Below are 15,650 nucleotides of genomic sequence, written 5' to 3'. Positions count from 1 at the left end.
GATACTCTTGTCAGACACATCACAATCAGTGGAGGCACTGTTCTTGATCAGTTTGCCATCTTGATGAGGTAGCCCTGGCCAATCTTGGAGATCTTCTCGTTGATCTTGGTGCAGTGATGGTAGCCTTTCTGCCCAGCCCGTGCCACAGAGAAAGCCACTCAGACAGAATGCCATGCCCCAATACAGGCAACCTTGCACAGCCGTTGGTGGGTCTTGCAGGGCAGCTTCTTGGTGTGCCCGCAGCTAGTGACCCCTTTGTAGTCTTTGCCTTTGGTCACCCTGATGGCATCGACCATCTCATACTGCCCAAAAACTTGGTTCACAGGAAACTGCTGCTCCAGCCTCCCATGGGGCTGGTCCAATTTCTCAGCCACAGTGCCTCTATTCACTTTGATTTCCTTGAGATAGGGCTTCTTCTGGCGCAGAGGAAGCAGGAGCATCTGGGTGTGGGCGATGATACAGATGACCTGGCAGTACTTCTTCATGCTGTCGAAGTCCTTCTCCAGTTGCTTCCAGTCACTTGCAGTATTTGGTGAAGGCCTTCTTCTTAGGCTTATGCCACTTCTTGCAGAAGTGCCTTTTGCACTCATGGCAGTTATGCTCAACAAAGATGGCTTTGAAGGTATGGAGGCCCCGAGGCGTTTCTGCGTAGCCCACAATGCCCACAACGACCATGGGTGGCCTCTCCACAATGGTCACAGCCTCCACAATTTCCTTTTTGTTCACCTTGGATCCTGGCCTATGGATCTCACACACAATGCGGCTCATGCTGGCCTTGTAGCCTAGGAAGGCTGTGAGGTGGACAGGCTTGGAAGAGTCATCCTCGGGGGAGCTCTTCACCTTCCCATGGTGCCAGCTGCTGCATTTCCGAGGCAAGAAGCCCAGGGACCCGTGCTTGGGAGCAGAGAACTTCCTGTGAGACATCCCACCGTCGAAGGCTGCTGGTAGAGCACCATTATTTCTTAAAGGAAAAATTACTTTGGACAAACATGTTTTTAGACCACAGATGTTTTTCCAAAAACAAAATGAAAAAAAGGCCAACTACATCAGAAAAGTGCTTGTACTTGTATAGTTCAGTACTACAACTCTGTCAGGCTCAGGAGAATAAACTAAATAGTAGCTGCTAAGTATGCATATGTATACATAGGTATCCATTCATCCAACACATTATAGAGTTCAGCTGCCCAATTCAGTAGCCACTAGCCAGACACGGCCATTTAAATTTAATTAAAATGAAATAAATGTGAAAACTCAGCTCTTCAGGTGCTCTAGGCACATTTTAGTATTCAAGAGAAATGTCTGGCGAGGGGCTATCACACTGGACAGAAGAGTTATAAAACATTTCCATTGTTCTAAAGTTCTCTTAAACAGTGCTGCTATAAAGACCACAGAGGCTTCAGTAACCAATGAGCATTTGTGAAGAAAAAGGTACACTCATAGAATTCACATTACATCAAAAGAAAAAAGTAACTTCTGATTGGAACTCAAACCCTTTTCCTAGGGAATGAAATTTACCTACCACATCTGACCTCTAGGAGCACGCACTACTACTGAAATAATCAGTCTTCTCGGTATTTTCAGTACACAGAAAATGTGTGTGTGTGCATCTGTGTGTTTAAGAGAAAAAAGTCAAATATTTAAACAGATATTTCCAATTTCAATCTAAAATTATGAGGATCAAACACTTAAAAAAATTTTAACCCTAAATTTTCTGTATCTTCTTACTTCTAGGAATAAGGTCTAAGCATTATGGTTCTAAAATCCATATTACAGTATGTTTTTGTGTATTTAGACACTTATTATTATAAACATACCTCTTGGAGTTGCTTTTGCTGCATCTCATAAGTTTGGTGTATGCTATTTTCATTTTTGTCTAGAAATATTACCTAATTTTTCTTTCTTTTCTTTTTCTTTTTTCGGTGAGGAAGATTGCCCCTGAGCTAACATCTGTTCCCAATCTTCCTCTTTTTGCTTGAGGGAGATTGTCCCTGAGCTAACATCTGTGCCAATGTTCCTCTATTTTGTATGTGGGACGCTGCCACAGCATGGCTTGCTTAAAAGTAAACTGGAAAATAGGAGTGGTAGTAACAACACAAGTATCAGTAGTAGCTAACATTTATTGAGTGATTACTATATGCCAGATTCTAAGAGGTTTATACATATAATCTCTCTTTAACGTGGCAAATAAAACAAATATCTTTTGACAGTTCAGGGAACTGACACAGAAATAATTTGCCTGAGATCACAATTTGTAAGTGATGGAACCATAACTCCAACCGAGACTTTTAACTCCAGAACCCACTTTCGTAGCCACTATGTAATAAAGCTTCCCTAAAGTTCTGGAGTGGCCTTCTCGAACTAGAGAATTGAGTATAAAATTTCTGTACCCAACCTATCACTTCTGCCTTTATTGGACTCGATTCTCCTAACACTCAGTATGCTTTCAGCTTTGTAGGACAAGAGTGTTTTCTCAGATGAGATGAAAAAGCCTGAGGGAAAACTGGTGTGAGAGTAAGAATCAAGAATTCTGGATTTGGATGGTTTCAGGTTGAGATGTCAATGAAATAGGAAAGATATAAAGTAGATTTAGTTTGGATCTTGGAAGAGAGAACTGGGCTGAAAATACAAATTTGACGTCGTAATAATTCTACTAATGATAATATAGCTAATACTTCTTTAGCACAATTTCTTTGTTCTTTTCCTCAAACAAGTTTTTCCCTCAGGCTTTCTCCTCTCAGAAAATGGAACTACCATCCTCTCAGTTGTCCACCCAGAAATTAGAGGATCATCTTTGTTTGCTCTTTCATCCTTACCCCTAACATGCGTTCACCAAATCTTTTTAGCTCTGTTTCCAAAAGACATTCTAAATCCATGTACTTTTCTCCATCTCCACTCCCACTATGTAATTTACTCAGCCATTGCCTAATCTGTCCAACCTCTTCCTAGACCAGGAGTCTTTACACGATTTTGCTAGTGTACCTATATAAAAGAGTTTATATAACTATGATTTTAACTTGATATCTAATTTTTTTACATTGTAAGTTTAAAGAGTTGTAAAAGATGTAATTTCTTAGATTTTTTTTAAAAAGCATCACTTTTTTAAAGAGAAAGTATCCAATGAAATACAAATACCATGGTGACTTAATATCCATTACCATCTATTTAAAAACTATAAAGACAAAAGGTTCCTTAATTAAAATTTTTACATTTGCCTTTTTCTCTTTTTTGTGTGTGTGAGGAAGATTGGCCTTGAGCTAACATCTGTTGCCAATTTTGCTCTTTTTGCTTGAGGAAGAGTGCTGTGGAGCTAACATCTCTGCCAATCTTTCTCTATTTTATGTGGGACACCTCCACAGTGTGGCTTGACAAGCAGTGCTAGGTCCACACCTGGGATCTGAACCTGCGAACCCCAGGCCACCAAAACAGAGCGTGTGAGCTTAACCACTATGCCACCAGACCAGCCACAACACTTGCCTTTTTCTTCTTGACTAGTGTTTCCATTCCATTTCTCCCTAAAATTTCATACTAATTAAGTTTATTTTATGCTAGACTGTTTGTATGGATGCTCTTGTATTTTCTGCAACAAAAATATGTAAATAAATTTAAATTTGAAATTTACAAAATTTCCTGTGGTCATAACTCTGTTAAAAAGTTCTTTTTGATTGAGTTATCATTATAATTACTAGTAACATACAATCAACCAAACCTAATATAAATATCAGATATTTTGAAAGACTATTAAATGTGAAGAGTAAAATCTTATTAAAAATATATCTTATCGGGGCTGGCCCCGTGGCCGAGTGGTTAAGTTCACGTGCTCCGCTGCAGGCGGCCCAGTGTTTCATTGGTTCGAATCCTGGGCACGGACATGGCACTGCTCATCGAACCACGTTGAGGCAGCGTCCCACATGCCACAACTAGAAGGACCCACAACGAGGAATATACAACTGTGTACCGGGGGGCTTTGGGGAGAAAAAGGAAAAAATTAAAAAATCTTAAAAAATATATATATATCTTATCATTACATGTATATATCTTAATGAGATTAATGGAAGTTTTATTTTTATTAGTTTAGATAACCCTTGATCAATATTACTTATTGCTAGAAAGACCCAGGGTTTAGCATCAATTCTATGGCATGTTTCATTTTCATAGGCATAAGCACTAACAAACCTTTACATAAAGAAATGAACAGGAATGGAAGGAGTTTTGTCATAGTAATATAACTCAATTTTTTACACTCCTTCAGAATCATATGCCCCAAATCACATATTAGGCTATCACAAAAAATCACTTATAATTATCTATCAGCTGGCAACTTAATCAGGCTGCCTTTCAATTCTGTTCAAAACAAAGAATTGTAAACAATCTGACTCTTCTCATACATTTCCTCAACAACAGTATTTGGAACTGTGCCTTTGTTATTGTTCGAGAGGCTTTTTTCCTCCCCAGAGGAATACAGAATAGTAAGATTCAGGAGAGGTGTGTATATCATCAAATGAGGAATGCAAAACTGTGAAAGGGGAAGTGGAAAAAGAATCTGCACATCTTAGGTGCCTTCTCAGGCATATCAATTTGAGGGGAAAGCATGTTTAGAAGCTGAGGAGCTGTGCCCAGGTTCCCTCTGGGAAAATGCTCATGCATCCAGGTGTATGTGCACCTCAGTTTGAAGACCTCTGGCTTCAGCTACTCTAATATCCATCTCATCTTCTTCCTTACACTCTTAGCCCTATTGAATCCATTTTCCAACTAGCAGCCAGAATAATCTTTTTTTTTTTTTAATTTTTTTTTTCTGCTTTATTTCCCAAACCCCCCTGGTACATAGTTGTATATCTTGGTTGCAGGTCCTTCTAGTTGTGGGATGTGGGACACCACCTCAACGTGGCCTGACGAGTGGTGCCATGTCCGCACCCAGGATCCACACCCTGGGCCGCTGCAGCGGAGCGCGCGAACTTAACCACTCAGCCACGGAGCTGGACCCCAGAATAATCTTTTAAAAACACAAATCAGGGGCTGGCCCCGTGGCCGAGTGGTTGGGTTCGCGCGCTCCGCTGCAGGCGGCCCAGTGTTTCGTTGGTTCGAATCCTGGGCACGGACATGGTACTGCTCATCAAGCCACGCTGAGGCAGCGTCCCACATGCCACAACTAGAAGGACCCACAACGAAGAATATACAACTATGTATTGGGGGGCTTTGGGGAGAAAAAAGGAAAAAATAATTAAATCTTTAAAAAAATAAATAAAAAATTAAAAAAAAAAATAAAAACACAAATCAGAGGGTGTCATGCACTGCTTAAACCTCTTTAATGGCTTCCAACACTTTAAAAAAACACACACACTTCTTGCCACTGCTTACATAAGGCCCTGATCCCTTGTATTGCTCCCACACACATCCCGCTCTTTGCCACCTTACCGCCATCACAGTGTTGATTCCTCCCCACTCTTTACATGGCAGGCTTCTCATCCTCCAGGGCCCAGGTTAAATGTTACTTTCTCAGAGAACCTTCTCTGAGCACTCAACCCAAAATAGGTTCTAACCTCTCCAACCTCGACCAGATTATTGTCTGTAGCAGAAAACCTGTTCTTATCCTTTATAGTACTTTGTGATAACTTGTAATTAAATGTTATTTGTCGGTTGGTGTCTGTGTCCCCCTGTGAACTCTAAGTTCTCTTAGGGGAGAGACCGCAGCTGCTTTGTTCATCATGATACATTACCCAGGACTACCGCAGCACCACTGGATACTCAATAAAGATCTGCTGAATGAATGAATGAGCAAGCAAACTCATGAATAAATATTGTTCTCTGCTTAAAATGCTTTACTAATTCTCCACTGCCTTGAATATAAAATCAAAATTCTGGAATATAACATAAGACTAAACATGCTTCAGCATGATCTGATTGTGTGCACTTCCCTCTCCCTTCCTCTCTCCCTTCCTCCCATAGATCTTGCCATTCGTATCTATCCTGAACTGTAGCTACTGACCACTAGTATTTAAAGTTCTTTGGATGCTTCCAGCTTGTACCTATGCTGGATCCTCTACATGTAATACATTCAATATCCTTCCACCTCTGCTTTGTCTAACTCTTTTTAAGACTCAGTACACGCATTAGCCATCTCCTCCAGAAAGCCTTCTATGGAGCTCTCCAATCCAGATTACATGCCTGTACTTCCTTTAATATTCTTAAAGTTCTCTATTGAGATCACTACCATGGTACTTATCAAATTGAACCATAATTATAGGTTCATTCTTCAGTCTTTCCCAATAAACTACGCACTTCCTGAGGCAAAGGCTATATCTACTGCCTTTTTATTTCCAGTGTTTAGTGTAGCATCTAGAAAAATACAAGGTATTCAACAAATGTTTGTAGAAAAGGTAGCTAAGTAGAAGTATCATTATTTCATTTTCTGAGCACTACTGTCATTGAATTAAAAAATGATGGAAATATAACATAGCATAAATTATTCACATCAGTACAGGATTATGCTTATAAAACCAAAGAATAAACTGTCCACTCTGGGGATAGCTGAAAGTAAGATGGCAGTTGGAAGGACTGGGGAGTACGATCACAGTTCCAGCATGACACATCATCTTCCACAGGCTACCCAGCCACCAGCGCTGCTGCCAGAGCGCTACCTGTTCTCTTCGAAAAAGTACTGCTGTGTAATTGACTGGGGAGATTTGCAGTCAATAGAGGATTTAATAAATCTTTAAGAATAAAAAAAGTAGGACACTCAGTGGCGGCCACTGCACAGACTGAACTCCATTCATTCATGTGTCTAGCTCTGCTCCCTCTGCAACCACGTCTGACGAACCAGATACGGGTGAGATTGAGAAATTCGATTAAGTCAAAAATGAAAAAAATACATATGCAAGAGGAAACTCCACTGCCTTCAAAAGAAACAACTGAGCAGGAGAAGTAGGTGAATCATAATAACATGTGCGCCACTAATATGCATTGTACAGTCCACAGTCAGTGCCTTCTCACTTTACTTCTTTTAGCTATTTAACTTTGTGAGAGGCAAAAAGGTGGGACCAAGTTTAAATGACTGTGCTGCCCATTTTCACATCAAAGAATCAAGAACTACTGAAAATAAAGGTCATCCCTGCGTCTCCCATCTGTCTGGCTGGCTGAGAAGGAAAAGAACTTGCATGTTGAAGTAGGAAGCTAGGTGGGACAACAGTGATACCTAGAGTAAAAACCAGGCTGGCCCAAGGTGTTCTGCAGGCTGTAAAACGCAGTTTAATCAAGAGTATCATTTTTTTGTTCAAATTACTTTAATTACTGGAATGCACGATTTTTAATATGTAAATGAACAGTTTTAAAACCTAAATTAAAAAAAGAATAAAAAACATGTAGTCCTTAAAAATGCTCATTAATCTATAACTATCTAGCAAATCATAGGTAAAATGTTATGATCGTCCAGGTCAAGAATTTACACTTAACACACAAGCCAAACAATGGCAATTTGAGAAAAATGAGTATCACTATTAAAAATTAGCTTTAAAAAAATCAGAACTCATGCAAATGTTAGTTATATTGAAAGGATATATCTTTATCAATGTTCAAAACATAAAAAATATTTATTAGGAATAGATATAAATCCAGCTTATTGAGCCACAAGAAAAAGTCTTATATGTTAGAGGCATTTTTTAAACCTTTAGTTAGCAATCTATTTGCAAATGGTTCCTTCAAAAAATAAATTTACTCTCAAAGAAAACCAGTGAAGGTATTAAAATAATCTTTTCAAGTGCAAAGAAAAGCATTCCAAAAATCTTCAGGTCACAGCAGCACTGCTGAACCAAGGATACTGCTCCCCACCTCCTGACAGTTGTGAATTGTTTCAGAGAATAAATTCTAGTCTATGCTCATTTTAAGAAAATGGACTCTCACAGTCAACAAAGCACAACATCTGCCAAAACTAAGAAGAGAGAAGTTTCAGAAGAAGAAAATCCATGTGGAAAGGAACAAAGCAAAAGTAAAGAACCCCTGGAGTTTTCCCCATAAGATTATTCACATTCATCTCTCTATTTGCCAACACAGGTTAGAGGACACCTTCCTTCACTGGATCATTACAAACTTCTCTAAATTTGGGGCTTGGGCTCAGTACAGAGCAGCATGTATTAGGAATGAAGATATTGTAAGGGGATTCGGTAAGAATATGGCAAAGGCATCCAAAAATCTTCTCCTTTCTCTTTTCAGTTTTTCCCTGCTTAAACTTTAAAAGATTCTGTATTTTATTTTAATGAGATATGGTTGCCAAACAATTTTACTTTGCTCTTTGAGATATCAAAAGATGCAGACATCCTCCTTGTATCAGAGGGAGTCATTTCTTCTCAGAGGTGAAACTCGGGCAAGAGACAGATGATTTTTGGACCTGAGAGAGATAATAAGAATAGTGTCCCTAGCCAAAAAAATCTTCACTCATTTAATATATTTCAAAGAAATATTTGTAGATTATCTTGGTGCATACAATTAATACATATATAAGTAAAATTAATATGGGGGCTAGGAGACAGAAAAAGACAAAAATAAGAAATGAACAGAAGATGAGAGCAGGGGGACAGTGGATGAAGGTTACACAGCCTCAGAACTACAAACATAAAGCAGTTTCTTCATACCTTCAACCACTTAAAGCCCAAATGACTGGTCTCATGCAATGTTTCACTCAACAGCTTCAGATAGGCAGTGAGTAGCAGAATGGTGGAAAAAAGATAAACAGGAAAGAGGGAAAGAAAAAAGCATGCAATTAGAAGCAAATTATATTTATCCATTTTGGAAGACAGTTTCACAGCTTCTTAAAGGGTTAACTATAGTCTTACCACACAAGCCAGTAAGCACACTCCCAAGTATTTACCTAAATGAGTTGAAAATTTATTTTCATACAAAAACCTGTAGATGAATGTTTATAGAACCTTTATTCATAATTGCCAAAGACATAATTGCCAAAATGTTCTTCAATAGGTGAAGGAATAAACAAATTATGGCACATACACAGAATGGAATATTATTCAGAGATAAAACAAAACAAGATCTCAAGCCACAAAACGACATGGAAGGACCTTGCACGTGGAGGCTAAATGAAAGAGGCCAGTCTAAAACGGTTACATGCTACATGATTCCAGCTATATGACATTCTGGCAAAGGCAAAACTATAGAGACAGAAAAAAGATCAGGGACTGGGGAGATAGGGGAGGGAAGAACAGACAGAGCACAGGGGAGTTTTAGGGCTATGAAACTATTCTGTATGATACTGTAATGATGGATACTTGACATTATATACTCGGCAAAACCTACAAAACTGTACAACATGAAGAATGAACCAAAATGTAAACTATGAAGTAGTTTATAATGCACCGATATTGGCTCATCAATTTTAACAAATGTATCACACCAATACAAGATGTTAATAATAGGGAAAACTGAGGTGGAGGAAGGAGTATACAAGAACTCGCTATACTTTCTGCTCAACTTTTCTGTAAACTAAAAAAAGTCCATAATACGTCAATGAACAAATGAATGAAGCTACAAAAAAAGCAAATTATAACCAGTTCACACAATAGCTTAAAAAGAGCACATAAAAGCAGCCATATTGACGTGATCTATTATTAACTGCCAAAATTTCTACACAATCTCGGACATGTAAGACTTGTCACTAAATAATGATCCTAAAGCAGAAAGAAATCTTTACCAAAAAAACAAAAAAAAATAGGAAACAGTTTGAAAATAAAGGAAAAAGGTAGGAATCAAGATAAAACACATCCCTCGTCACCCTGGAACAATGGCCGTCACCTTCCCTTCTCTGCAGCTCTCCACTACCCACTGCTCGACCTAACTGTACGTTAGGAAATACTCAAACAGAAAGCAGACTAAGGCATATATCTAAGAACAGGGCACTGAAAGATACTCATTCTGTGAAAAGATCAATTTTCCATCAGCTTTGCTAATAAATGTCAGTTTGTCTTTCTTTCTACAATCGACTCTAAAGAAACCAGACCCTCACATCTAACAGTTTCAAAGGGACCCCTCATGGTGCATACTACAATACGTCTGCTTTGGACATGTACCCCTCTTCCTTGTGATGCAACCATCTTAACTCACAAGAGCAATGACGGTCTGATCAAGGGCTTCCCCAAAAGATTCACGTTACCCTCTCACGGGACTCTCTTTACCTGTTTAGCATTTATACTTCTCCAACAAAGAAACAGAAAAGAAACAATCCCTGAAAAAATTAAATATCATGAATCTGTGTGCAGTAGATTCAAAACCTCAAATCACACTCTCAAAATGGGAAATGAGATTAGCGCCTTCATTTGTCAAAATTATTTCTTCCATCACATCTCTCATCTTTAGTTATTCTTCCTAATAAAAAGTTAAAAGCAAGAGTATGGGGATCTAAAAAGATGTAGAAAAATATACAAACAAACAGCATCAGCCGATGCTCAACCTCAAGGTTGAGACACGCTGATCCGGGACTCTCAAGTGTCATGATATCTATGTCCCCCATACTTGCTATTATCTTGTTAAAACTTTAACTGCTCATTTGAACAGGCAGGGTATAAAATAAATAAACTATTTGCTATTTAAAATTAACATCTTTGAACTCAGAAATTTTTGTGTTTTCCCATTCCATTTAAAAGCAGGCTTATGCCCAGTCTCATCACAAACAGACAAGTTCCATTTCATTTCATCAGATGTGAGTGTATACTACATAAATATATATGAAATCAGTTCCAAATTATTAATGCAGAGACCCCTGCATTAACAAGAGTCAATTCTTATGTAACCATATTTCAATTGTTATTTAAGTCTAAATACTTACACATGATGAAGTGCTTTTGAAACCCTATAAACATTCATTATGTATAGTTTACCTAAACTATACTGGTTAGGTTTTACCTTTTGCTTAACCAGCAGCATTGCCAGTAACTGTATAAAATTGCAGACCTGTTTTTCAGCATTGGTCCTGGCTGATTCCTCTTGTGCTAGCACCATTTCTCGCTCTGCAGTTATCTGTACACTTTCTCTTAGTGCTTCTTCCAGCTCTTCAATCCTGTCATCCTTCTTACGGAGACTGTCCTGGAAAACGATGGAAGACTAGGTGAAGTAGACTAGTAAGTCAACCCAACGAGAGCCTATTTATCAAGAAATGGCTATTTGCTTACTAAATGTTCCTCCCTTCAGAAGTAAACCCAGGCCAAGAAAGATGTCTTCACAGAGGAAAGAATGAAACAAGGGAAGAAAGAAGTAAAGGAGGTCGAAGAAGCATATTATTAGGAGCAAACGGTCAAGTTAGTTAAGCAAGAGAAACTTGTGATCAACTTGTTCTCCGTAAGAGAGAGAATAAAATTGTTTGTGTTAGGCAGCATAGGTAGCAAGGGCTTGATTATTTAAAAGCACAAAGCTGTTTCTGAACTACTCTCTAAACTGGGCTTAAAGCCAGCTTTGATGAAGCCTAAGTAATAAGACTCAAGACCAAAACACTCTCTTTCCTTGCAAAGTTAAGCCTAGATGAAAAAGTTAAGTAAATAACATGACCTTTCAAATTATAATCCTCAGATAGACATGTGTTGACAAAGTAATTTTTTAAAAAATGAACAAGGATATTTTCCTAGTGAATTCAAGAAAGCAAAGTTTTCTCTTAACCTCACACGAGAAAACTAAAAATGATAACTGGATCTAAGTGACTAAAGATGGCTAAGGATGAGTAATTTAGCTGGCTAACCAAAACCTACCAGCCCTGATATTCTACACAAGTTTAAAAAGTAACTTTGGGGGAGATGAATATGGATTTCTATCAGAAAGACAAACAAAATCCTACAGGACTTTAAGATTCTATAAGATAGGAGATCTTGAAATATGAGGGATAAATGAAGCAGTGTTTCAGTAGGATGAAGAACTGGATTCACCAGGTTATTAGAAGCTTTTCCTCTTTGAATTCTTATAGAACCAGGAGATAAAGAATAAAGTGCTACTTTTTTATTAATATATGAAACAAAAGAAGAAGATTTGCTAAATCATTCCCCAACTTTCAGAATACTCATATAAGGAAAAGATACCAAAGGATTTTGTCTTTTATCTATGCAAATCTCATTTAATTCTATAGTAGTTCACTTTTGTAAGCGCAAGCTACAAGAAAGTCCTTTTTGATGACTTTATCTTCAGGAATCTAGAACTTGAAATCTGCCAAAGGCAAGTCAGATTTTTCTCTCAACTTTGAAGGAACGGCATCTATTACTTAACATTCTTCCTAATAAAAAGTTGATTAAATCTTTTGCTCTCTTTTTTTTCTTAATTAAAAAAAATGAGATTTAGGAAAAAAGAATATTCACATTTCAGTGATATATGTTATGTTTACTTTTTTTTAGATGTTTTCATTCTTCTTGGAGACAATGTTACAAAATACTCTAATTTAGTCCCATAAGTAAGGTTCCGTTTTATGCAGGGGAGTTTAGCTATATCAAAAAATGCTCTTTGTTAAAATCTTACTGTTTCCAGTTCGCTTGCCATGAACAGCAGAGCACAGTAAGGGTTTCTAAAATGATGCCAGGCAGAGAGACAAGGAATGATGCCAGTAAAAACAAAGGTCAAGGTAGTTTATTTTGAGTCAAAGAAAATGAAACGTAACGGAAGGATTATGGAGAAAGGGATGGATGCTATGTATGATCAGTTAGTTCAGTCCTCGCAAATCCTCTAATAAATAACTATATTTCTAGTAACATGGGATTCTGAATAACAGATTGCTGTAAGCAAAAAGAAACACCAATTATCAACTTGTTGTGAATAACTCAGTATTATGTTTTTATCCAGTCTTTTATATCCTTCACCCAAACTGTCTTTTGGAGGAGATCTCCTGAGAGGCTTCTGTTATCCTAACCTAAAGTGAGGCTGAAAAAGTTATTCCAAACAACTTCTCAGGAACCAATTTCAAGCAAACAGGTTAACCGGCACTTCAGCATGGGCTGAAAAACAGCTTTGTAGCTTCATCAGTAAGACATTTTTCAGAAAGAGGATGATTAGTAATTTGTCGTAATACAGATGATTAGTGCAGGTTCTCTTTTTTTGTGTGAGGAAAACTGGTCCTGAGCTAACATCTGTTGCCAATCTTCCTCTTTTTGCTTGAGGAAGATTGTCCTTGAGTTAACATTTGTGTCAATCTACCTCTATTTCATATGTGGGATGGCGCCAAGCATGGACTGATGAGCAGTGTGTAGGTCTATGCCCGGGATCCGAACCCACGAGCCCCAGGCCACTGAAGCAAAGTGTGTGAACTTAACCACTACACCACCGGGCCAGCCTCTCAGTGCAGGTTTTCATACTGAAGGTTTCCTCGAAACAAGTGGTAAAGCCAGAGTCTACCAGATGACATCAGTATGCAAGACCATTTACTTAAGAAAAGTTCTCTCGACATAATGGCAAAGCCTGGTTCAAGATCTTTCTCTATAATAAGGACAAAGAACAAAAGCCAAGCGAAACCAGAAATAAAAAGAAAAGGAGTGGACTGTTAAATAATATTTATGAGATACTATAAGTTGCATAACATTCAATGTAAAACTAACTATGGAACCATCTGCTCTAAGGAAACTATGTTGAACCAGGATAGTAACAGTAGAACAGAAACAGCAAATGCCCTCAAAACCTTCATCAACAAAGTCCTTAACTACTTAATCCACCTAGTGAGCAAAATTTGGCCCCAGTTTTATTTTGGGAATCTTAAGAGATCTCTGCCAAGGTAAACCAAGTAAGTTTCCTTTGTACCGAACTACACCTTGAATCTATTTCATTTAACAAAATATTGAACCAATGCCAGAAATAAACAGAACCTTTCAGTTCTACAAACACTGGAGCCCTAAACACACTGCTAGGTCATATTTATAATTATTCTTTCTTGTCGTCACTCTTTCATGAAGATTAAATGCATTCTTCTGTACTTAGATTATAATATGAGTACTCTATTTTTTCTAAATTTTAGAACACTAGAGAAAAGATCTTAAAAAGTTCTATTAGAAACACAAAAAAATGATTACCCACAAGGAATAAAAAATTGGAAGGCAACAGAATTTTTAATGGCAACACAGGAAACCAGAAGCCAATTGCGGTAATGCCTTCAAGACTCTGAGGGAAAGGTGATTTCTGATCTATAATTCTAGATCCAAAACTATCCATCAAATGTGAGGGTAGACTGCAAGGTCTGAAAAAATTCACCTTACATTACATACTCTTTCGGAAAGCTACTAGGGATGTACTCTATCAAGTTGAAGAAGTAAACCTAGAAAGAGGAAGACACAGGATCCAGAAAAAAGGGGATCTAGCACAAGCAAGTGGTAAAGGGAACCTTGAGGGTGACAGCAAGCCTGGAAAATAAGTACAGTTTGGAGCAGAGGATAGAAACCTGAGGAAAGACGTTTCCAAGAACAAAAGGGGATGTATGGATTACCTGATGTTATTCAATAAGGGAGAATGTATTTCACAACAGAAACACTATTGGGAGAAACGTCACAGTTTGAGAAAGGAATTTGGGAAGAAACTGGTGATATGTATACAAATAACTAATAAAACAAACAAAAACCTCAAAGCAATTATTACCACCAGGCAAAACTGTAAGTAAATAAAGGAAATGTAATCCTAATATTATGTGCCTTAGACACAGTAATGTAAAACTTGATATGACTACTGGAAAGATACGAAGAGAGAAGAGTATATGCGGTGGCTTGTGTAAAAAAGCTAATTGCTCATCATTCATGATAAGAAGTCAATAGACAACCAATGTTCAAATAAGAAAAATAATAAAATAACAATATAAGAATATTATTTGGAAAGGAGGAAGTAAACAGCAGAAGAAACAACAAAAAGAGGTGAAAGTGGTTGTCTCAGGAGAGGAGGAATCAAGGTTAGACACGAATGAGGTATAGGATTATTATTATTTATTATAAGCCAGGTAATATTATTTTACTTTGTTTATGATATAAATACACATTCTTCTGAAAAATTAAAATAAAATTTAAAACCATATTAAAAGAATAACATAATCTGCAAATAAACTAATAAGAATATAAAGAGAACCTTGGGAAATAGTTATAAATGTGACTATTTCAGATACTAATATTTTAAACGTATCGGTTAACTATTTATTGTGGAAAGAGAAAAGTAGACTAGAAAAATATATCGCAAGACAGAGCTAATGACAAAACAAAGTTTAAGGGAAAAAATATGAATTTTAAGTCATTGCACTCTTCGGTTTTTTATTCAAAAGTCCTGTGAATTTCTTCATGCCAATACTTCGCAAGACTGAGTCAAAATTATGATGAGAAATTCCTTTCCACTCTTTAGGTAACTAAGGGATACTCAAAATAAGAACATTTTTTAAAGATTTTTAAAATTTTTTTCCTTTTTCTCCCCAAAGCCCCCAGGTACATAGTTGTATATTCTTTGTTGTGGGTCCTTCTAGTTGTGGCATGTGGGACACCGCCTCAGCGTGGCTCGATGAGCGGTGCCATGTCCACGCCCAGGATTCAAACCGGCGAAACACTGGGCTGCCTGCAGTAGAGCGCATGAACTTAACCATTCGGCCATGGGGCCAGCCCCAATAAGAACATTTTTTAAAGGGACAATATATTGTAATAAGTTCTGCTATAATTCTGAAGATTCTA

General features: G+C 37.6%; 1 protein-coding gene across 11 annotated transcripts in view; it reads right to left on the bottom strand.

Moving 5' to 3' along the window:
* The window catches only part of ERC1 (ELKS/RAB6-interacting/CAST family member 1), a 519,222-nt gene that overhangs the window by 257,006 nt on the left and 246,566 nt on the right, over positions 1-15,650 (bottom strand). For all 11 annotated transcript variants that reach the window (XM_046661687.1, XM_046661678.1, XM_046661716.1 and 8 more), the window contains one exon: positions 10,948-11,079. In XM_046661687.1, the coding sequence (XP_046517643.1) occupies positions 10,948-11,079 (132 nt within the window). The remainder of the gene's footprint in view (positions 1-10,947; positions 11,080-15,650) is intronic.

This window comes from Equus quagga, chromosome 1 (assembly GCF_021613505.1).
Source record: "Equus quagga isolate Etosha38 chromosome 1, UCLA_HA_Equagga_1.0, whole genome shotgun sequence".
NCBI lineage: Eukaryota > Metazoa > Chordata > Mammalia > Perissodactyla > Equidae > Equus > Equus quagga.
The sequence above is the reverse complement of the archived record's forward strand: the minus strand, read 5'-3'. Positions and strand labels throughout refer to the sequence as shown.